Source organism: Apis laboriosa, unplaced genomic scaffold (assembly GCF_014066325.1).
Source record: "Apis laboriosa isolate Shangri-la unplaced genomic scaffold, ASM1406632v1 scaffold53_cov140, whole genome shotgun sequence".
Classification (NCBI taxonomy): domain Eukaryota; kingdom Metazoa; phylum Arthropoda; class Insecta; order Hymenoptera; family Apidae; genus Apis; species Apis laboriosa.
In genome coordinates this window covers 980,092-1,005,661 of record NW_025223656.1, presented here as the reverse complement: position 1 = coordinate 1,005,661, position 25,570 = coordinate 980,092, and the positions used below count along the sequence as shown (strand labels likewise).

The 25,570-nt window shown below is 22.0% G+C and overlaps 1 protein-coding gene across 2 annotated transcripts in view; it reads left to right on the top strand.

Annotated features, from left to right (window-relative positions):
* Positions 1-25,570, top strand: part of LOC122717591 (F-box only protein 43-like) — a 57,296-nt gene that overhangs the window by 10,189 nt on the left and 21,537 nt on the right. The window contains exon 2 of one of the 2 annotated variants that reach the window (XM_043941813.1): positions 13,121-13,248. The exons of the other annotated variant lie outside the window; for it this stretch is intronic. Within the exon in view, the coding sequence (XP_043797748.1) occupies positions 13,121-13,219 (99 nt within the window). The 3' untranslated portion in view covers positions 13,220-13,248. Of the gene's footprint in view, positions 1-13,120; positions 13,249-25,570 lie in introns of those variants that run through there. 2 annotated transcript variants of the gene reach the window in all.

Sequence of the window (25,570 nt, the reverse complement as noted above, 5' to 3'; positions counted from 1 at the left end):
GCTAGCGAGAGCCGTTGAGTGGTTGTATAAACTAACAGTTGGTGCAGCCAATTTCCTGTCGTCGAAGGAAATTTCCTTCCAGGTCCTTTTTCCGGTGGGTGCTTTAAAATTTTAATCGGTAACATTGTTTTAAATGGTCTTATTTTATGGATTTTGTCCGTTTTTTTTTTCGCTTAGTGAGAACGAAATGTAATGCATATATTATATATATATTGTTGTTATATAAAATAAAATAATTGATTTTTAAATTCCGTAAAATAATTCAAAAATAAGAGATTGTGAAATATAAATGGTTATACATCAATTTAAATTCAAAACTAGATGATCCAATATATTGATTATTTTATTAATTATTATAAAAAACAAATTATGTATTATAATATAATAAATTCAACTCAATAGGAAATTCGAATATTTTTTATATAGTTATGGTTTAAAATTCAATATATAAAAACTTTTTTACATAAACTGTTTTTAACATTAATGAATCTTTCGAAAAAAGATTGATAGCATTGATAGAAAAAATAATTTTTAATTATACAAATTATAATTGATAAATATAATAAATAATAAATATAATAAAGAAATAAGCAAGTATTAATAATAATTAATTAAATCAATCAAATCAATTAATTATAATAATTTTAATTTTGTTTTTCAATAAACGAAATATATGGAATTTGTTGAATCAAAATTTGATTAATATTATCTTTGAATTGTAGAATTGTTTTCAACTTATTAAAATTTTCAAATAAAAGAAGTTTAATAAATGAAAATTCAATTTTTGAATACGAATTATTTGTTGTATAAATATATAAACTTAATCATAAAATTGATAAAAAAACGATTAACTTTCGTGAATAAGTTCGTAGTTGAAAAATTAAGCAGTCTGCAGATATATTGAAATATATTGCGATGCATTAATTTAAAGAATAAGTTAATGACTCATATAAAACATCATTCTTCTTCTAAATATACAATTGAATAATATTTACACATTGCGTGAGTTATTGACTTAAACCCATCACTTGAATCGATTCATGATAGTGTTTCAAGATATATAGAAGTTTTGCATTTTATGTTACTTGATATTAAAGCGGCTTACAAACTTACTGAAACATATTGCATCGACTCAAGCGATGGGTTTAAGTTAATAGTTCACATTGAAAGTAATATAGTCATAGCATCATATGAGTTATTGACTTAAACACATTATTTGAATCGATGCATGTACTGCAATATATTTCAATGTTTATAAACGAATTAATAATTGAAAAAAACAATATAGAAGATTGCTTTTCGACATCTTGTAACATATATAATGATTCAGAAAATTATTCGAACATTTTTTTATTGTTTCATGAAATGTTGACAAATGATTTTTAATAAAATTTCATGATTATGTAGAACACAATAGATTTTGTATATTTTTATATAAAAATTTTTCGATTTTTTTTGAAGAAAATTAATAAAATTGCAATCTTATAGAATTATAAATATATTTTCAATTATAGAGATTATAGTTTTGAGTTATCGATATTCGAATATAACATAAACGCGAAAGAAAGTTTACAGTAAAAACCGTTGATTTTTTTTCTGAAATTTTCTGCCGGAGTGCAATGGTGCTGCAACGCCATTATCACGTGCACATATTGACCCAGTAGTACAGAACACCTGGCCAGGTGTATGTCTCTCTGTGCTTCATGAAGCGTAAAGTGGTGTGGTGGTAACGGTCGGAGAGAGAGATCTTTTTATACGAGTTCGAGTAAAATGAAATCGTGAATGAATTTCTCACATGATTCAGTTTACATAGTAGATGATCGCAGTTAATATAAATTCGTGAGATGACACAGTTAATATAAATTCGTTTTAATTTAGCTTCGGATATATGTATGTTTCATTTCAATTAGAAACATAATTGTGTGACTGTTTCGTGCCGTGATGATTAATATTTGTCGTCAATGCATGATTTTATGTATCATTTTAAACAATTGTAACATATATATAAATATATGAAAAAAGTATATAATATTTATTTAATTTATTTAATAAAAATTAATTTACACGCAATTTTTTACAATATAATTTACATTTAATAATGTACATTTTTAATATAAGTAATTTATATTATTACAAATATTACATATTTATATATATATATATATATATATATTTCATTTCTTTAAATGTTTTTCATTATATTATGTTTTTTAATATTCTTTATTATTTTAGTTATAGAAGTTAAATTCTTTTTTTATAAAGTTATTTAACAAAATATTTATCTATAATATTGATCGAACATGGTTTTATTAACAGTTTTCTAAATTAAAAAATGTAATTTATACAAAATAATCAAAATTAAATAAATTTTATTATAATTTTATTATATATATTATAAATGAATATATATTAAATATTAATTTATAGAATCATTGAAGAATTATTATAGATATTCCTTTGTTTTATTGATATATTAATTATATATTAATATAATATATTAATTATGTATTAATTAATAAATATAAATATAAAAAATATTAATAATTAATATTTTTCATATTTATATAATGTACCATATTCATAATTGAGTCGAAAATTGAAATACAATAATATAATAATTTTTCAACATATAAATTTTACTTTTTTTTTAAATAATTTATTTTTTTTATCTGTTATATATTATGAAAAATAATGAAAACTATGCAAAATCGAAAAATACAAACTTTAAATATTTATTGTAAATGTTTCAATCAATTAAATATTTTTTAAAGATTGATTTTTAGATCTATTCTGGATGATATTTTTATAAATTTCTCTAATATTAATGAAATCGATTTTACGAATTGTTACAATGGTTCTTAAATAAGTTAATATTTATTTAATTTTGCGATTAATTATGCGAATCATATTCAATTTAAAAAAGTGAATTTGCAAGATTTATATAACTTATTTGAGATTAATATTTATTGTATGTAAAGGATGTAAGGCATGTAAAGAAATTATTATTTTTATATTATTTTGATAAAAATATTTCAACGTCAATCTTCGTTCAATGTAAATCAGTAATATAAATATTATATCAGGTGATGTTCAGATGAATTAATTTGTAAAAAATTTGTGTGTCTCATTGGTAGTAACTAGTAACGAAGAAGTAATACAAAGAAATAATTATGCATTCATGAAATTCAAGAAGGATGCACATTTGTAAGCGAGACGTAAGCACCATCCGACACGCGGCACTGTTCCTGCAACCCAATGAAACTTCTATCGTTTACAAAAAGGATAAGTCTCGTCAAATGGTTAGAAGGGTTTCGCAGAATTTCTTGAGGATATATCAGGGGAAGTTTACACTGTCCCTATATTCACAATTCGATAACGAAATTTATTGCTTTTCAACTACGATGGGAAAATGTCACAAATCATAACTAGCTTCCTAGATAGATAACACGTTTAAAATATTATTTCAAAATTTTATATATAAAATTTTATTTCAAATAAAAATTTAAAAAATAATAATTTGAAATAATTAAACATTTCGGTTAATTTATTATTATTATATATTATTATCATTAATAAATAATCATTAATAATTTTGCAAAAAATTTTTATTTTATGTTAAAATTAAATAATAATAATAATAATAATTCAAATACTTTATATACTATCTTATTCATAATAGTTATTATATTTTGTATATATATCATTTTATAAAATGTAAATCAGAATTATAAAGATATTTATTCTTAAGATTGTTCTCGTTTCAATTGTTTTTGAATAATATGAATGATCATGAAAATATTTTGACACATTGGATATCCAGTATATTTTATGAAAATTATATATCGATTTAAAAAAATCAATTTAATAAATTTTTATTATATATAGATATTTTATTGTTATATTATTTAACGACTATGGCATAAATAACTAATAAAAAAATAGAATGCATAAAAATTATACATTAAAAATTAAATATATATAAAATATTTAGAAAGTTGATATTTTTGAAAATAACTGTAAATATATAAGCAAGTATTGATACAATATTAAAAATCATAATAATTGCATTAAAAATAGAAATTATTTCAGAAAATATAAACAAATTTAAATGTAAGTATCGTTAAATTGCTTTTTTAATATTATTATATTATATTAAGTATAGAATAAAATTAATGCTTTTATTTTTATTATATTTTATTTGATTAAAAAAAACGATAAATATCAAATTAACTTTTAATTCTAACAAATTTATATTTTAATTCTAACAAATTTAATACAACATAAACATTTTCATTTTTATTGTATTCCTGTAATAAAATTTTATATAAATTTCATATTATAAATATATATTTAAATATTTCTGACATAATATATATTTATAATATAAACATACATGCATATAGAAACCTATAAAAATATAAATTTTTTCAAATGTGTATATTTAATAAGCTTCGTGGAATAACATATTTTGCATTTTTAAAATTAAATATAATGAAAAAAGCAAATATTTCTTCAAATATAAAAAAAAAATGAAATGATTTTAAAATTAACCATAAAGTATAATTATTACATGTCGAAACGAAGAGACCATTTCGAAGCTATAACGAGTGAAGCCAACGAATCAACTTGAGAAGAATTGTCAAATTATCGAAAAAAACACTAACGATTTCGCAAAATCTCCTAATTAAATGGGGAAATACAAAAAAAAAAAATTAAAAGGATCCATTGAATGTTCCGTAGTTGGCAGTCGTATGGTCAAAAGATCGATCGCTATCGGTATTGTGATCTCGGTCTCTGTTCTTTCGAGCGATCAGTGGCGCACACGCACACGCACACACCCGTACATACACGTACACACCCGTACACACACGTACACACACACACGCGCGCGCGCGCGCACGCACGCACGCACACACACACACACACACACACAGAGGATGTGGAGGATTGAGCGAGTGCAGAGCTCGAAGCGTTAAGGGGTGATGGCAGTAGGGCTGCGCACAGGGCTGCTGCTGGTATGTGTGTAACGAGCGGCGAGCTCTGGTCCCACGATTCTCGGAGCAAGAGCCGCGCAAAAAGACTAGGAATGCCTCGATACCTCGATAAACGCATTAAATCGCGTGGGGAGCCATCGACTGAACGCCTGTTCCGAACCTACCCCCTTTACTCCCTTTCAATACAGACTTCCGTTAAAGGAGCTCGCGCGGTAACCTGTTCCCGAAAATTTCAAGAAACGTTTCTCTCTTTATCTTCTTTCCTCCGTTTTTTCATCACATTTTAAGATTTTTATCTTTTTTTTCAATTAAAGTAAGTCAGTAGTCCGTCGGAATCTTTATTATCTGAAATAATAGAATAAAGGTAAAATAATTTCGGATAATGCAAGATTTTTCTATAATGAAGATAATGAAAATTAAAGATAATTTTTTTTAATATTTTATAGAATATATCTTCACCATTAATCCGTTTTTGAAAGAAAGAATGTAGAATCAATTTTTTTTGAATTGTGAAATTAATGAAAAAAAGTAATTTTTGTCGAATTAGGTCAATATATAAATAACTAAAAATTTAAATTTATTTTTATTTAGAAGGCGTGGTAGAAAATGAATCAAACAGTAAAAAATTATTTTGTTACGAATATTGGATTTTAAACGAATATTTCGCAGAAAAAATGTGATGAATGAATTGATAACGAATATATTAATAGAAATTTCACTATACAAAAAAGTGTCTTGTAAATAATTTTTAATTTCATTTTTTTTTGTTTTTTAATGCATAATTATGAATTTCTCAATGTTTCTGATTTCGTTTCAATAATTAATATATATATATATATATATATATGTATATATTATGTGATCTTATTATATATAATATATATAATATAAACGTGTAAATTTCAAATTGAATTTTACTATTGTGATATTTATTTATATTGTTACGAATATAAATAATATATAATTTGAATAATAAAATATTCAGTTAATAAAAGATTAAAATAATTGAAATTCTATAATGATAATGATACATTATTAAATAATGTATCATTATTAAATATTCTAAAAAAATTTGGTAAATTCAAAATTAAAGAATTTTTATCTTGTGTAAAAAAGTATATAATTTTTTTATTATAATTTTATTATAATTTTTTTATGAAAAAAGATTCAGTCATTTTTAATTCAACGAGAAAAATAGTTAATATTAAATCAATATTGAAAGATAAAATAAAATTTTATCATTTTCACGTCTGAGAATTGCAATTCGGTGCAATTTGCAATTATAGGGCATTGACCTCTTGTGGTTTCGGATTTCCAAGAACAAATTTCGGGAAAAAAGAATATGTCTGCGCCTCGATAAACGCAGTAAATTGCATGAGGAGGTACACCTGCAGTTGATTGCTTTCGGTTCACTGCCGGCAGAAAATTTATAAAGATGCTGCAAGTTTAAAAACTTTAATTTAATATTAACTAATTTCACATATTAAAAAGATCATTTTTTTCAAATTAAAACTTTTAGATTTTTTATTCTTTATTTCACAATTCAAACGAAATTTATTAACGAATTTATTTTGTAATAATATTTTTAGATATTTAGATAGATATTTAGATATTTTAGATTTTAGATATTTTTCGAAGATTTTTAAGTAAAATCAAACATTATGTTTATAACATAATTTCTTTAGTTCTTTTATTAATTTGATTATAACTATATAATAAACATATTTTTATAATATTTTTATCGAATTTTATAAATATATTATAAATATTTTATATATTTTTTATAAATATTTTATAAATATTTGTTAAAATAATATTAAAAATAAACAAATTTAAATAAAATCAATAATAAGATGTAGAAATTGTATAAAAAAATTCAAGATTTTGAAGAATAAAAGTTTTTTTAAAAATTAATTATCAACTTTCTAAAAATAAATAAGTTAATTCTATAAAAAAAATAATTATTTTGCTGAATATTTTATGCATAATTTAATTTCGTTTCCAATATTTAAAATTATGCACGCAATTATGCATAAGAATACTATAGAGGAATTAATATCATACAAAATGATTATTAAAATAGAATATTTTATTTATTTATATCGAATTTGTTGTTGTAAAGTAGTTTATTTTTAACAAAACGTAACAATATAATTTACTCTCTTTAAACGCTAATGTTTATTATTAATATTATTGTAATAATATTTGATTTAAATAATTTTTCAATTTTGGAAAAAAGTAAAAAAGAATGTCAAAAATATAAATTAATACTGTAATTCAATATATAAGAATTGTTAGTGAAATAATTGAAAATAAACGATTTATAAATATATCCTTGGTAATTTCCACATCGAAGTAACAGATGTCTTGGCATCTGCAATGTAATCAGACACAAAAAAAATGAAAAAATATGACAAAACACACCTGCCGGTGATAAATTGTAATTCTGCAGACATTTAAGTAAACAATCCGCGTAGTAAAGCTTAACTTTGAAATTTTTAGCTTTGTTTAAGAACTCAAATTTTTTAATTTATTTTATAAATATTATTTTAATAATGTATTTTATAAATATTCAATACATCATAATCATCATCAATAATTATCATCTAATATCTTAAAGAAACAATTTTGCAAAGAATAGCAAAAATTAATTTTTAAAATATATTGTTTACTAGATAATTTATTACTATATGATAATACTTAAAACTATAATTTTATGTATATTATGCAAATTTCGTATTAAAATAGTTTCTATAATAGTTAAGTTTAGTAATTGTACGATATTATAAAAATTCAAAGATATTTTCAATTTTGAAATATAGGTGTCAAATAAGAAAGGACCATTCTTACTTAGTTCTTTAATTTGCAACAATATTCAGGTAGCAGACTCTGAAAGACGTATAGCATGACTATTGGAATACTTAAATATATCTACGCTAGTTCTTTGAAAACTTGTTGAAACAAATGAAAACTATCTTCCAATAGGATTTTATTTTTATATATACAACGGTTCTTAATTTTTTCAAAACATGTATAACTAAAATCAGAATTTGAAAATTTTATTAAGGTATCATAAATATATTAAAATTTAAATATAATGAGTTCTTAAACATTATTTTATTATATAATTGAGAAACTGAAATTTGGGAAAACAAATTCTAACATTTTATTTGGATTATTGGAATTATTTAGAATTAATATATTTTATATGATAATGTTGAAAATAAATTTTTAAATAAAAAAATTTTATACAATACTATAGTTCAGCTATCTCTGGAATATTATAATGATTCACATAACATTTGAAAATCTCTGCACTAATGTATTATATTCTTTATAATTAATTTACTTTATAATAAATTTTATTAAATTTGAAATATTTCACTTCAAATAGAGGTTTAAATTTAATAATATTTATTCAGATATTCAAATATTACATTGATTAATAAAAATTATATGTTTCAATATATATTTTTTTAGAAGCAAGCATTTCAACGTGTCTTTTAAAAGTGAAAAATATTAGGATATCTGGTAGATTCAAATGTTAATCTGCAGTGTAAAACAAAAAAATGATATTTTAGAAAAACGAACAAATTATACAATTTTGGAAAATTTTTTGTTACAATATAATAAATTTCTTAAATTTTGTTTAAATAATACCATATATTATTAATAATGATTCTTTAAAGAAGATATTAAATTATTTATATCAAAATTATTAATTTAATATTTTAATTTAAATATTGTAAAATAAAGAATTAATATGATGTTTATTTTTTTAATTTTTTAAGTGAACTTATTATTTGTTGTTTTTTATATTTCAAATAAATATTAAAATGATACAATAATAATATTATTTTTAATATATTTTTAATATATTTTTAATTAATATATTTTTAATTTTTAATTATTTAAAATTATTGATGTATTTAAAATATTATTATCATGTTAATGATATTATAATTATATTATGTTGTAACATAATAAAAAAAATTATATTTTTCACAAATTAATGATATTTAATGTTTGTTTAAAATATGAAAATAAACAAATTATATAAGATTTCATCTTTAAAAAAAATGATAAAAAAATATTTTATATTAAAAAAATTTAAAAAAATCATAATTATGCAATTTATAGATTTAATAAATATTAAAAACATAATTAAAACATAAAAATTTAAAAACATTATTAATTTTATATATTAATTTTTTCTGATTAAATTATTTGAAATGATTAAAAGATGATATTACCATAACAATATTATGACAATGTTTAAATAACAAATTTTAGTGTTATAATACAAAGATAAAAATACAATATAAAAATAGAATGTTATTTTTTTATTATTAAATTTTATAATTTTTCTTGTTAACAATATTTATTTTTCTTAAATTTTTAATAATGAAAAATACTTAATTTCTGCGATTTTTATCATATAAATATATTTTAAAAAATAAATTATAGTTAATAAAAAAGATGTTATAAATATAAAATAATTATTAATAATAATAAATAATAATTAATAATTAATAATAAATAATAATTATTAACAAGTACCTTTATTATAAAATTATTTATATACATACAGAACATATAATTTTTTTAATTAACTTTATAATATAATTTTTCTTTTCCTTGCTTATATGATGTACTATTTGAAAAACGAAATAGGAATAAGGAAATGATTGAGATAAAAATTAGAAATATAGAAGTGCTTATTTCATTTTCATTTATTTTTAATTTTTAAAATATATTCTTATATAATAATATAATATGTTATATTAAATGTATGACAATATTATGTTATATAATTTATAATATAAAATTAAATTATAATATAATATAATATATATTATAAATTTAAAATATTTAAATATTCATATTGTTATCTGTTTAATATTTTTTGTTATAAATTTTTTTTTTAATTTTTATTCGAATATAATGCCAGATTATATTTTATTCTTTACGTTATACGAATTATATTATGTATAACTTTCTCTCGTTTGTACTCGATTGAATGAATTTCTTTCAATATATTCTATTTTTTGTTTGCAATGTAAAGAATATTATTTATATTATATTATTTATTTATAGCTATTATTCTATTATATCATTTCATTGATATATTATTATTTTAATAATGATTAGATTATAATAATGATAAGATTATAATTATATATTTTTAAAATTAAATTCTTCAACATATAATATTGAAAAAAATAAATTAATTGTACTTCTGTTAAGTATGTATATTTATCTGAATATAAACTTCTATCATTGAAACGTATATTAAAAGTTAATAGAAAGTGAAGGGTGAATCAGTGAACTTCCATCATATATTATTGTTCTCCAATATGAATCTCGATAAGTAAAATTCTATCTGATCATGAAAAATAATGCATTTTCAATATATTATAATAGCATAATATTTATTAAAATTAAAAATATACAAAAATATATTTGGAGATAAAAATTAATAATTTAATAAATTTTTAATTATTAAAAAATTTATATATGTTTATGAATAAAAAATTATTGAAGCACAATTAACAAATAAATGTTAAATAAATATGTACATTGATATATTCATCATATTAAAATAGAAAATAAAAAATTTTCATATATGTATATATATATATATATATACATATATATATATATAGAACATTTTTTTTAAAAAAATTCTATCCTTTTAATAAATATATTATTAGTCATTTATAAACTTTGAATAAGAAAAAATTGAAATTCCAATTATTTTCTGTTATTGATATCTTAACGCTATTATTGATATTTATTACATCATAATTCATATATAATGTATTATTAATGGAATATATAATCTCATTGCAATATTTTATGTATCAGAAAATAATTTTTATTATGTAAGAATTCAGTCAAAGACAGATATTTATCGAAAAAAGAAAAATTTTTTAAATATAGGAAATATTTTAAAAAATATTTTTTTAAAAATAATGCCAGAGAGAAAGTTATACATAATATAATTCGTATATTATAATGATTCACATAACATATTTTATTCTAACCTTATTCAATCTTTCAAATTAATTTACGTAATTTTTTTTTTATTATGTATCTTTTTTTTAAAGCACTATATAAAAATAACATTCATGATACATATAAACTATTGATATAGTAATAAAGTGTATAAAAGCAATTAATATTGAAAAAATTTAAATATATTTATAATTTAATAATTTAATATTTAAATATTTTTAATCAACGTTATTTTTATAATATAGATCTACATTATATTTATTTTAATTATAATATTGTAATTAAATAATTGGTATGTATATTTATAATTATATATTTTTAATATTATTTATAATTAATTTTATTTCATTAATATCAATATTTTTTACTATCTTTGTGAGAAATATAATGAAGAAATTGAAAATACTGAAATAAAAAATAAAAATAAAATAAATAGAAACTAATAATTATCTACAAATTTTTAATTAAAATTTATTATTTTTTCTGAAACATATTTAATCGTAAGAAAAAGATAAATTATATATAAGATTTAAATATTTATAGATATATAATATAAAACTGTTTTGAATTGATTTATACGAATAATAATTATTTAATATGTCTTTATAATTGTAATAATAATTGTATAACAATTTTTTATGTAAGAAATTACTATATATTTTATTAAAGATTTTATCATTTGTCAAAGAGCTTGTCGTAATTATGCAACTGAGGCAATAGTAAAAGTGAGAAAAGATTCGAACAAGAGATTTAGCCTGGGGCGAGGGTCGACAATTTCCGGTGGAGATACGAATTGAGTTCCTACTCTAATCTCCGAGGATTTTATCTCGCGTAGTAACAAGCAAAGATCGCGTATGTTACTGCTGAAACCCTTTAACCCTTCTGTGAACAGATAGCATTAACTGCAACGTAAGGATAACTCGACGTAAAAGTAACGCGTATAAATTTAGTGCATACTTCTGCAAACTTTTGCGAAGACTGCGTATACTGTGGGATTGCATATTTATGCAACGTCTCGCAACGATTTATCTTTCCTTTCTAATACTTCTCTTTCATGCATTTAAATTTCAAATAATTTATGAAATCAAATATATATATAAATATTTTAAAATATTTAAAATTTTAAATATAGTAAAATTAATTAATATTATTTTCAGCAGAATTTAAAGAAAATGTATATATGTTTATTACTTTGAAAAAATAAATAAATATTTTCATTTTATATAAAATTATAATTAATACGAGAAAAAGTGAATGATTAAATAATTTCAATAATTTATGCAATACTTGTATTATCCGAAAATTGGATTCATTTATAAATATATAGGTATATATTTAATCCAAAGTTATGATTAAATAATTTAATTATGTAATTTAATTTTTCACATTTTATTTTAATTTTGTTTTTAATTTGCTTTCGAAATTAATAAAAATTATTTAAAAGAAAAAATAAAAATTTAAATGCACAAAGCGTATGTTTAGAAGTATCTTCTCCGTCGACTTCCGCTTTATTGATGATGTGGCAAACAGAGAATTCAAGAGAATAACCAAGAGAAGAAGGATAGAAAGATAGGGATCGTTGCTACTAATCTTTAATGTAACATCTGCTTAGAATTTGAACATAAATACATATCTTAGTTTTATAAAAATTTTTAAGTATAATCAATATTATGTAAGATGAGAATATACCTCTATCTATGTTTTTATGTTTATAAATATAAATAACATTATAGTTTACTATTTATCATTCTGCATGTTCATTATAGATTTGAATTATTAGTATTTATCGATAGCAGAATTAATTAAATATAATAAAAGAAAATAAAAAATGAATCAAAATAAATTAAATATTATTTTATTTTCTTAGAAACGAATTAAAACGTGTATACTATTATTACTATTATATATATTTTGAAAATAGTGTATATAATAATTTTATATTGTTATAACATAATTTTTAAATTTTAGTACATTTCTGTAAATTATGTTCAGATGTAAGAAAGATTAATGAATAAGAAAAAAATTTTTATCGAATTTATATTACTAAGATTAAGATATAATGATTTGAATTCAAGTGCAGCTTTTTCCATAGTTTTTTTTTTTCTTAGATTCCTCTATCATTGATTATCCTTGAAAAAATCCAAGCAATCGAAGAGAGAAGAAGGAAAGCCAATAACTATTTGAGAATGAGAAAGAGAAAAATATAGGATTGTGATGTTCAGAGCGGAGGGATAGAGACGCAGAAATGTACGACAGCTGCCCCTATATTCTATGCGTTTGCTTTTGAAATCCTGGCAACGGTCTCTAACGAAAGATAGTAATCCAATATGCTGCTTGGGGATAAAAAAAGTGCAGCTGTATCTTATTTAAATAAATTTTTTATAAATGTAAAATTAATATATTCTTTTATCTTACATTCGATTATTATTTAAAAATACAATTATTGAAAATTAATTTATAAACGGATTTTATACTTAATTAAACAATTTTTTATTATTTATAAACTAGTTATTAATGAAATTTGTTTTAAATTATTTTAAATGATGAGCATTTTTTAATTGAAAAAAATTATTTTATAAATTATTTAATCTAGTAAAGTTATTTCTTAATTTATTTAAATAGTAATATAATAGTTATTTCTACATAATAAATTTCTTTATAAATTATAAATATACAAGTGTAAATATAAAGTGTAATAATTTTAAATGGATTATAAGTTTGTAGTGAAAATTCAAAAGTTATTTCTTTAAATAATTATTTGTATTAAAAGAAATAAATGATATTTTATTATTAAAGATAATTAATAAGTTAATATTTAACAATTATTGTATTTGTTGTTTATTATTTATTAAATACAGGCCAATTGAGAAAGTGGTGGTTAGAAAGACTCGACAGGGTCGAAAGGGACGATGGAGAACTGAACATGAAAGAGAACATAAAGAGAGAAATCTCCCCTGTTTAGAATGATAAACCTCGCCAGTGGAGCGGCAGCTGTGCTCAGAAAATGTTTTTGTCCACCATTTTCTCTTTTCTTTTCATTTGCATCGTCACTCCTCTATCCCTCTTTACGTATAAACATATTCTTATCGAAAAGTTAGTTAATCCGTTTCTAATCAGTTTAAGATGAATGGTTATTGTGAAACATTTTGTATAATATCTATTCCATATTTCGAAATATTTTAACTAGTAAATAATAACTTATTTATTTAATTAATTATTAATAATTTAATTTAATTTGTTTTATAAGATTTAATAAAATATCAATAATATATTTTTTTGTAGAATATGTTTCTCAAGGTTTTCAGGAAACAGTTGTCAGTGTACCTTGAATGAATGTTAACAATACCAAGTTCCTTACGCGTTTTATTTCACTCGACGCACACGTGCGTGCGCATACATATCTGCGTGCTAAATAATGAAAATGCCTTGCAGATGACGAATCAATTTAAGATGAAACTGACACTGCATTTACTTTTTCGTAAGAAGTTTGTAACATTATATAATTATAAACATATATTAGTTTATACAATTTCATTTCGTATACTATCAAAATATTTTAGTTTCAAAATTTATTAAATTAAAATGTATATATATTTGTTTTTTGATAGCACATTTTAATGAAATTTAATTGTTTATATGTATATTTATATCAAATTGTTGAATAGTACAATAATTTTTATCTTTGAAAATTTAAAAGAATTCATTCATATTTTGAATTAACAAATATTAGGAATTGGAATATTAGATATTTTTGAAAAATAATTTTAACCGCATCTACCATGCAATTACAAATATCAAATGTGATAAGCATGATAAAATATGGGGGTATGAGTTTGATAATATGAAGTACTCTTATCATCCCATAATAAAGATTGCGTTGGAAGATAATGAGATCATTAGAAATAGAGGAAAAAAATAGATGAAAAAAATGTTATTTATGAATATATAAAATATAGAAATAGTAATTCATAAATCACTCTAATATTAAAATTAATAATTCATAATATTACAATCAACATTAACAATTCGTTTTTTAATATATGTTTAAAATCTTTTTATAAATTTCGAAAAGAAATTTTTTCTTAAACTTATTATCGAAAAATTTAAGAGAGCAATGGTATCATTAATTCAACTATTTACTGATTTATGAAATATATTTATTAATATTTTAAAAAATATATACAAATATATAATTTTATAATTTATAATTTAATTATTTTTATGTCAAATCAAATTTGTTATTAATGAGTTTGCTATTAAAATTTGCTATTAATAATTTTATATTACATTGAGAAAATAATGTCTGTTATATATACTTTTCATCATGAACAATATTATTTTTTGTTTCATATAATTCTAATCATGATAATGATTTGTATAAATACTTAAAAATCTTAATATTTTATTTCTTTTAATTTAATAGAAATTTCTTTGGAAGATTTCTTATGTTGAAATTTTTTATGTTGGAGAAAAATATGTGTAAGTAGTAAATAAAAATTTATTTACAATTCATCACTGTTATTTCTATAATTTTATCGTTGTCAGTGTGCAATAATTTCGTTGTCTCTTTGTACAAAATTTTATGTTTCTTTTCCAAGAAAGCGAAAGGTCTCTATGGAAATATTTATCCGGTCTAGCAGGTAGAAAAATCTAATGCGAGTTAGTGTGTACGAGCAAGATCCGGATGGACTACATACAAGCACCGGTTAGTTCTATCGGTCGTTGCTTTTAGTTCGATCAATTTTGCTAGTCTCTGACGTCACTAACCATATGATTGCTGAGTCACACATGGACTCCTAAGAGCCCTTTGCATCCTGGACCAAAGCCAAGAACCTCGATTCATGTTTTTCTTGTTAACCCTGCAGTTTCTAACTGGATAAGAATGAAAAGAAAAGTGAAAGTTTGATCTGATATGAACGTTAGATTTTAAAAATCTTTGAATTTTTTTTGAATCAAAAAGTTTTTATATTTTTATTTTCTTTATTCATTCAGTTTTTTTTTTCTAGAAAAATTTATATTTTATAACGAATATACAAAAAACATACTGAAAGAAATATTTTCTAAATTTATATGTCTAATTATAAATTTATACAATATTTTTTTTTTATTACATGATTCTCTTATAACTTAACTTTTTAATGCTTTTATTGTTCTAAATTGTTTATTATATAATATTTCTAATTAAATCAAACAATTCATTAAAATATTGCCATATAATGAATAAGATAAATTAAAATATCTATATATCAATATATATATTATTAAATGCTTTTGGAATTATATATATATATATATACATAATACATTTTTTTAATTATTTTTTTCTTAATTTAATATACTTTTCACTATTTACATAACTTTAATAAATGTTTGTTATGATATCTAATTCTTTGGCTATGAATTTTTTTTAAATATATTGATGATTTGAAGTTTTTTCTTTTTGAAAACAATAATTATATTTATATTATTATAAATATTTAAAACATTTCTTTGAATTAATAGTTTTATTATTTTTTTGTATATTTTTATCTTTGTACAATTGGATGACGCGAAAAGAATTTAATGCATTTGCAATATCTATAATAAATATGATTTACTTTGCTTTTAATTTGTTTTCTTTCTTAAATATATATACCATTTTGTATATATGGTATATATGTAAAATTGGTATTATATGCTTTACTTTCTAGTAATAGTCTATTAATAATTTTAAATAAATTTAAATGAATTGTTATGTTTAAACTATAAAGTTTTTTTGGGATATTATATTTTAGTTACAATATAAAATTAACATGTTAAAATAAAAATAATATAATTTGCATACAATAACAAATAGATATAAGAACAATATATAATTTACCATATAATTAAAATTATAATTACACACATCTATTTATTTTTTTATTCATTCTAAACGTATTTAAAAATTATTCTAACATTTAATTATTTATAATTCCATATTTATAATTTGTATTTTGATTTTCTTTGATTAATGCAATCGTTTCTATATAGATTTTCTTGTTTTTCTCTCCTTTAAGTCCTTTATATATACTTATTCTCTCTCTCGTTTCTTTATCATCTTTCCTTATCCATACTCTTTTCCTCCAAAAGAGATTTTGTCAGCCACTCTTTCTGCGTTCGTTTATATTTCTATCTTTCTTTGATGCCCGGCCTATATCCTCTCACTTTCTCGATTCAAAGTGTTTTGTCCTCCCCCTCTACCTTCTTTCTGTTTCGCTGGCATGCCTTCCGTCCTCTCCAGCCTCATGTGTGGACGACGGGCTTCTCGCAATCCTTAAGAGTGAAAGAGAAAACGGTCCTTGTTGCTATGCAGCGGAGGAAAGAAAGAGAGGGAGGGATCCGTGAGAGGGAAAGAGAAAAGGAAACCGAAACGACCAGGAGGGCGACCGCTATGATTATTATTCGCAGGCCGAATAACCAGTGCGACCCTCCGGGAAAGAAGCCGCATGCTTCGCCGTGTGTTCGTTCTTGCTCGGCCGCTTTTTTCACTCCCTCTCATTCTCTTTCCCAAGTCTCTCTTTCTCTCATATCCTTTCTTTCTTCCTCCTATTATTCAGTTATCGGTTGCCAATGTGTGGCCTCTTATGAGGTACACAAAATTGCGAGCATTGAAATCGCTCTAGCGATCATTCAATTTATTCGAAACTTTCGAAATTTTTGACAATTGTAATTTATTTTTTACTATTTCATTATCCTTTATTATATCATTATCAAGTTCTTCTTTATTACAAATTTTATATTCACTAGTATTGAAAATTTTCCAGGATAGATATATTATATATTTTGATATCCGAAACTTTTAATTTGCTATTCATATAAAAAAATGATTATTATTGTTTAATATTAATGACTATGTATAGATTATGTATGATTATTGGTTTTTATATTGTTATCCATGACAACAATATAATTAAAATTAAGAATTTAGAAGATAGTTTTCTTCACACATTTATTTTTATATTTATATTATAATATTATAGTTAATCAAAAAAGAAATAATTACAAATATTGATTATGTGATTTTAAAATATATAAATTAATGTTGTATGTAATATTTTTCATCTTCAAAGGACCACTAATACTTATTTCAAATTGTAACATATCGAATTGATCTTGCTCTGTTTATATATCGTTGAAGAATGAACTTAGATCTTGATAGGGAAATAAAGATAGAATGAACAGACACGAGCTTTGAGTTGGCACATCGACCAAGCTAGACAGGAACCCTGATGACGTAACGTTGTTTACTTTTAAGCCTTCCCTTGGCAACAGGTCGCTTTCCATGGATCCAAGATGAAAGGATTGAAAGAGATTATAGAAGAAAGAGAGAAAGAAATTAGCACGTGATATTATTAACAAATACAAACAAAATGTATCAAATAAACAATAATTATTGATGAAAATTATAAATTAACATGATAGTATTTTATTAAATAATTAAAATTTTATTCAATTGATAAAAATTATAGATTAACACCATAATATTTTGAATATTTTATATTTATTGAAAATTTATAGAAAATAATAAAAAAAATTTGATTACAATAAGCATTATAAAAATTTTTAAATATTAAAGAATTAATGGATATAGGTTTAATGCTTATTTTGAAAAATTAGGTATGATACTGTAGATATTTGTATGCTTGTATAAAATGGTACATTTTCAAAAGTGAAAGTTCGTTCAAATTTGTGAAAGAATTTCAATTCTCTTAAAATTATATTTTATATTTTTATTTTATTTCTTAATATTTGATATTTCTTAACGATGTTTTTTATTAACACTTTCGAAAATCATTTTAATTGTTTAACTGAAAATAATATTTATAAAGCAATACTTTAAAATCATTTAATATATAATATATAATTATAACGAAACGTTTGAAACACGTTTCACTTGAATTCTAGTTGTTATCCTTGAAAGTATTTTTTTCTGTATTTTTTATATTAGGAAATATTTTTTAATTCTTATAATACATACTTTGATCTTAATAAATTTTTTCTTTGCTTTTTTAGCAATAAGATATCCAATTTTTTAATCTAAAAAAAATAGAAAGGATAAATATATTTTTAAATATGAAATGCTATTAAATTTTATTTATGGACAATAGTAATTTTAAAGATTAATTTAACTACTTATCATATCAGTTCTCAAAGTTTATATAAATATTTTCAATATTTATTGACATTTTGAAGAAATATAATTCATTTTTTTTTATTATTCTGATTGAATTTATATTATTTATTATAATTTACTTAGTTACTCTTTCAAATACTGATTTAATTTGAAAAAATGTAATTTTTCTTTACATATTAATATTTACAATAGATTTTATGAATAAAATTTATTGATTTTTATAAAATGCTATAGTAATAAGAATTATTTCAATTCATTATATTATATATTGCAAATATATTATATATTACAAATAAATAAATCAATTTCAAAATTCAAGAAATAACAGTAACACTTATAATAAGATTGTATTAAATATAAAGATAGTATTTTCAAAACATTTAGATAAATGCAGTGTCATTTGATATTGTTTGTATTGCCACGCAGTCTCCTCTTCCTAATTTTATGCTTATAACACACGCCAAATCTTTTGGTAGGATAGAGTGTTATTTGGAATTAGCATATTTAAATTTGTTAAATATTGCCTCAATTCGATTAAAAACTTAATAACATAATGACATATATTATATCGTTTTTATTTAAGAATGGAATTTTTCATTCAAATTAATTATCAATAAATAATAGATAAATGAAATATAAAAAAGAAAGAAAAAAAATTAATTTTTCTATTTCTTAAAATATGAATTATATTTTAATCTATTGTTAGCTGATAGATCATTAAAATCCATAGACCATTTTAATCCATAGACCATTTTAATCCAATTGATATCTAAATTTGTCAATGAAAATTTAAATATTAATCATTATTTAAATTTTGTAAGAAATATTTTTATAAAATATTTGCTAATTATGATAAAAATATTTTAGGTAACAAATTAAAGTCGAATATTTCATACATATCTTTTTTCAAAAACCGGAAGGTACCTATAATTGTACATTTAAAGCGACTTGACAAGAGACAGTGCTATTACACGACTGGTTTTATCGGAAAAGGCATATCCTTTCCGTAAAAACGATTAACGTTCCAACGAGCGTTCATGAGACTATAAACCGATTTCTCACGGACTTCGAGTCAGCTATTCGCGTCTCTCGGATTCCAAACTCCTCCTCTACGCCTTCGGTCTTGCACGACCTAGACAACACGCGGCAACCAACTCCGTGTGTAGGATAGAATGTGCTTTGAACGTCCTTGACTTCTCCGCTTCGGTAAACCGATGTGCAGTGGATGCACCGTTGCAACGGTTTTGTTGCCTCGTTTTCCGTTATAGTTTTTGATTAATTCAATAGCACGAGGTATTTAAATCTGTTTTTCTCGGACGCTCATGCGGAAAGAATGAAGAAGTTTTTGAATTTTTACATTATGCATTGCAATTAATGTTATTAATTATAACACATATATATGTATATATATGTATATTTTTATTTTAGTTTATTTTAATGAAATAAATAATTCTAAATTTTTCAAAAATTTTTGAAACTTTAGAATATTGAAAATGTTAAAGATCGATAAAATGGATTTTAGGATTTTATTATATAAGTCGCAATTTTATTCTTAAAAGAAAATATATATATATATATATATATAGATTTTTAATTTCTTCATATATTCATTTAGATATTAGAGTTAAGAGTTAAAAATTAGTCTAAAAAAAAATATTTTAAAAATATTTTAATTACTGCATTTAAAATATAATTGCAATATATATTCATTAAATTCTAACAAAAGTGATTTCTATTATTCAGATTCAATTAATGAAAACATTCTTCATGAATTCTTCTTCAATGTATTATAAATAAAACTCATTAATTATATAGTATGTAATGAACAATTAATTAAAGAAAATTTAAATTTATTAAATAAAAATAGAAAAAAGGAATTGAAATTTAAATAAGCATATGCATTTGACTTAAAATTTTGAAAAATTTATTCTTTTTGTTTATAATCTTTTGAATTAATAATCATAATTTTGAATAATAATCATAATAATTTAATTTTTAATTGTTTGGATTTGGATTTATTGTAGAATCTATATATTCATTGCGAACAATAACAAAAAAATTAACTATAATATCTTATGTATATTTAATGCGATTAATGAATGTGAATGAAGTGCGATATACTGAACCACCCATTAAAGTAGTTAAGTTATTCGCTTCACGAATCGAGACCCCATAAAAGTGTTACAACGCATTTCACTACTGTACAATTATAAGGCAACAGGCAACCATTTCGAAGATAATAGTCGTGTACGAATTTATATTTATGTTATACGAATTGTTCCTTGTTCTTACAAGAATACTTACTTGCCTATTAATGAGAAATGAGAAAAATCAATGTACACAAATATACAATAATCGAAATTATACCATTATACTTCTTTTTTTTATACTTTTCATTTAAAATAAAACTAAAAAGTTGATTTCATTTCAAATTCTCTTTTTTGTCCTTTGATAATTTTTATTATTTTAAATTATTACTTTTATAATCATATTTGTATCTTTTATTTTAATCCATAAATTGATTCTTTGATTTTTCTTCTTGCAATTAATTATAATTCGCCATAAAAGTCGTAACATATTTTCTTGTATCTTTCATTATAGTCAAGAATTCTAATGTAGATGTAAAATTATTCAAGAATGAGATTATGCTCGAGAATGAAATATTTTATGAATTATTGAAAATATCTCCATTTTTGTGATAAAAAAATATTATTAATATTATAATAAAAATATCATAATATTATTATTATGAAAGATTAAATATTCTACAAATTTTTATATCGTAAAAAGAAACGGAATAGTGCTATCCGATTGATAAATTTAAAGTTATTTACACATAAAAATAAATTATACGCATGGTAACAGAGGAAAGGAAATGAGATGAGATACAGGGACTCCTCGTGGTTTTATCGATCAATGAACGTCCTTGCATGGCGACATCCAAGGTTGAGTCTTGGCTTTTGATGCATTAGAAATTTTCAATTTAGTTTTATTCCATGAAATACTTTATAAAATATATTTCAATATTTTTTATTTAATTAATTTTTACATTTAATTGTATAGAATGTCATTCATTTTTTAATTTATTGCTGAAATTTAGTAACAATTCTATTCAAAATATTTTTTTTTATCCTACTCAATTAAAGAATTTATAACAACAAATGCTTTTTTTACAGGGAGTTTGAGAAATAATAAAAATAAACATATTATTGATTAAAATTTTTTGACACAAAATTAATTGTGTCTAAACATAATAAAAACTTTTTCATAGATGTTTAAAAGAAAAAATAGTGTGTTGGAACAAAGAATATTTATAATTAAAAAAACCAAGTATGATACCGATTTTAAAACAGTGTTTTTCTATTTTTTTGACATATTTTATAATTTTATAATCAAATTCTTGCGGCATATTATAATCGTTAGAATAAAAATTTTTATTTATTTAGAATATTTAAAAAAGTATCACTAAATTATTTATAATATTAATATATACATTTTAAATATAACAACAATATTTTATTAATCGATTTATGCATAGATCGTATTTCTCAACATTTATCGTTTATTTATTTATTTATTGTTTATTCTCTTTAAAAAAAAATGAAGGAATAAATACTATCCGTACCGTAATGAATATTTCACGCTATTTGTACATACCGTGTACTCACGGTAAATAAGTGTTGCCGCCTTGATTGAAAAAGATAATTGAAAAGCAAGTGAAACGATCGTAAATAAAGTGTTTTGAAACTGGTCGCGTGCTCGAATACCAGATGGTAGTGTAGATAACGTGCAAATACTATTTACCTGTACAACATCATTAAAGAAAACAAGAAGTTTAGTTAATAGTTGTAATTGAGAGATGTATCGGGTAAGATAGTACCGGTACTTGCAGCGCATAACTACCCAACGGTGTTAGAGCTGTGGCGCTAGTGGTAGATAAAACCGGCCGAGCTTAATCGTGTCCAGTGCTCGATAACTTTTACCTGAGTGCGCGGCTCCTTCGACATCCGGTTTGTTCGTTCATTCATCGCTTGTTTTCTCAATGGAACGTCTCTAGGTCTTGGTGTACGTAGGTAACTCGGTCAACGGGTCTTCCTTCTCTCTCTCTCTCTCTCTCTCTCTCTCTCTCTCTCTCTCTCTCTCTCTCTCTCTTCGATTGATTACGCTAGGCTAACAAGATAATGCATACTGTATGCACAACAAGATTTATTAACTCGTTTAAGTAAGATGCATGCGATACATAGAATGAAATTGTGTATCGCTGATCAAGATTCGTTTAAATAAAGCATGAATTTAGCGCAATTGAATTAACGGTGTAAATTGGTATGGAAAGTTAGGTTAGGTTTGACTTCTAGATATGCTTTTCTCAAAAATAATGCGATTTATAAGTAATTGATAGTACAAAAAAAATAGAAGTGATTTTATACGCGTGCGAAAATATAGAATACAATTATTTTTTAAAAAGAATTCTATCGAGAGAAAATCAAATTTGAAAATTTTCGAAAATAAATTCTCGTTTGAATACGAATATATATTATAGTGTATAGATCGTATAAAATATAAAAATAAGTAAAAAATATAATAAAATTTTCTTAAATTCTCATTTTTAAGAAAATGAAAATTAATATATAGATTTTTTAATGAAGTATAATCGAATTTACAAATTTGATTTTTCAAAAATAAGATTTTAAATGAAAAAATTTATTTCATATTTTTGATTTGTTTTTGTTTATAAAATCATCTTTCCATATACCTTAAATACAAAATATCATTATACTATAATATATTATTTTATTTATTTTTATTTTATTGTTTTTTTTATATAATTATTATTATTCATTCAAATTTTGTATTTTGATACAGAATCTACTTGATTAAACAATCTGTAGAGTCTGCAAAGATATATATCCTTTAATAATAATAATAGCAATATCGATATGATCTTTATTTCAAGTTTCACACGAAATATACAAAAGCTAACATTCCAAATAATAAAAAGTGCAAAAAGATGTGTTTTATGCTTATCTAAGATGTAATTAGTGTTACCTTAGAGAACGGACCGGATCTTTCACTTCGTTGTAGGTAATGAAAGCAAAGGTGGCCCGATCTGCTAACAGGTACGAGGGCAAAGTTCACGGCTAACGACGATCCGATAATGAGGTAGAGATAAAGTTACTGTGGGTGTTCCTTCAGTGTCAGGTTCGGAAGACCATACCTCGTGTTAAAGTCTAGACTCAAGAGATTTACTTGTGGAACAAAGAGTGAAAGGGCCAATGCAGAACCAATGCAGAATACAAGCTAGCACAGATATAAACCGTTAACTGCATCCGTAATTCGTTAAATTGGGATTTCAATTTTCATTTTTAATTGTTTACTATACGAAACCAGTCAAATTAGAATTTATGAAGAGAATTTAATTAAATTTAATGTAAATAGATAAATTATAAATCATAACAAATTGTTCATAATTTCTAATAAACTATATTACTTTAATTGAATTTTTTTTAGACAAGTTAATGGATGTATTTTTTTAAAAAGTGATTATGTTAGTTTGCACAAAGAGAAGATAAATAATCATAATAATATGATTGTGTAATTTGATTGTGTAATTTAAGTTCTTAGTTCTTTTTAAATCGTATTTCTATATATTATTCATCGATATGTTTTTCAATAAATATAATTTTTTTATCGTTTGAAATAAATTCGAAGAGAAAATAATCCTCGTTTGTTCATACAATTAATTTTAAAAAATTTGAATCAAAATATCTACTAAATTAATAATTAATAATTAAAAATTAATAATTTTTAAATATATGTAATATTAATATTTTTTTTATAAAGAATATCTAGTTGCATCGATTGATATTAAAAAAAAGTTCTTTTAAAAAAACAAAGTTAATCTTCATATGATCTTTACTAATATTTATTCATAAAAAAATTAATAACATCAGAATATACAATATTTAATGTTTATCTGAACATTTTTCATTACGAATAATAATGAGAAAACCAAGATGTTTGAAAATGAGACACCCTATATACAAATATTTAAATACTTACAAGTTCAATAATTCTAGCGTTAAAATTAACTTTAAAATAGGAAAATTAGAAACACCGGTTATGACATTCAAAGGTAAATATAAAATTAAGTGGTTTAAACTGAAAGTTTACACGATAAACAATAAATTAATAGCTATAAATTCTTAATAAGATAAAGATAACGTATACTCGAGTAATTCGAAGGAACGTTTCAACCTGTTATTTATCTCTTTTGTCCCAACTCAGAACCCTCCACGTTAATTTAGATAAAGCCTATTGCAGCGGTATAAGAAGGGACGCGGCGCAAACGTTGTAAATTTTTCTTGTACGCGGTCCTTTTACTTGTCAAGTATTCTGTAAGTAC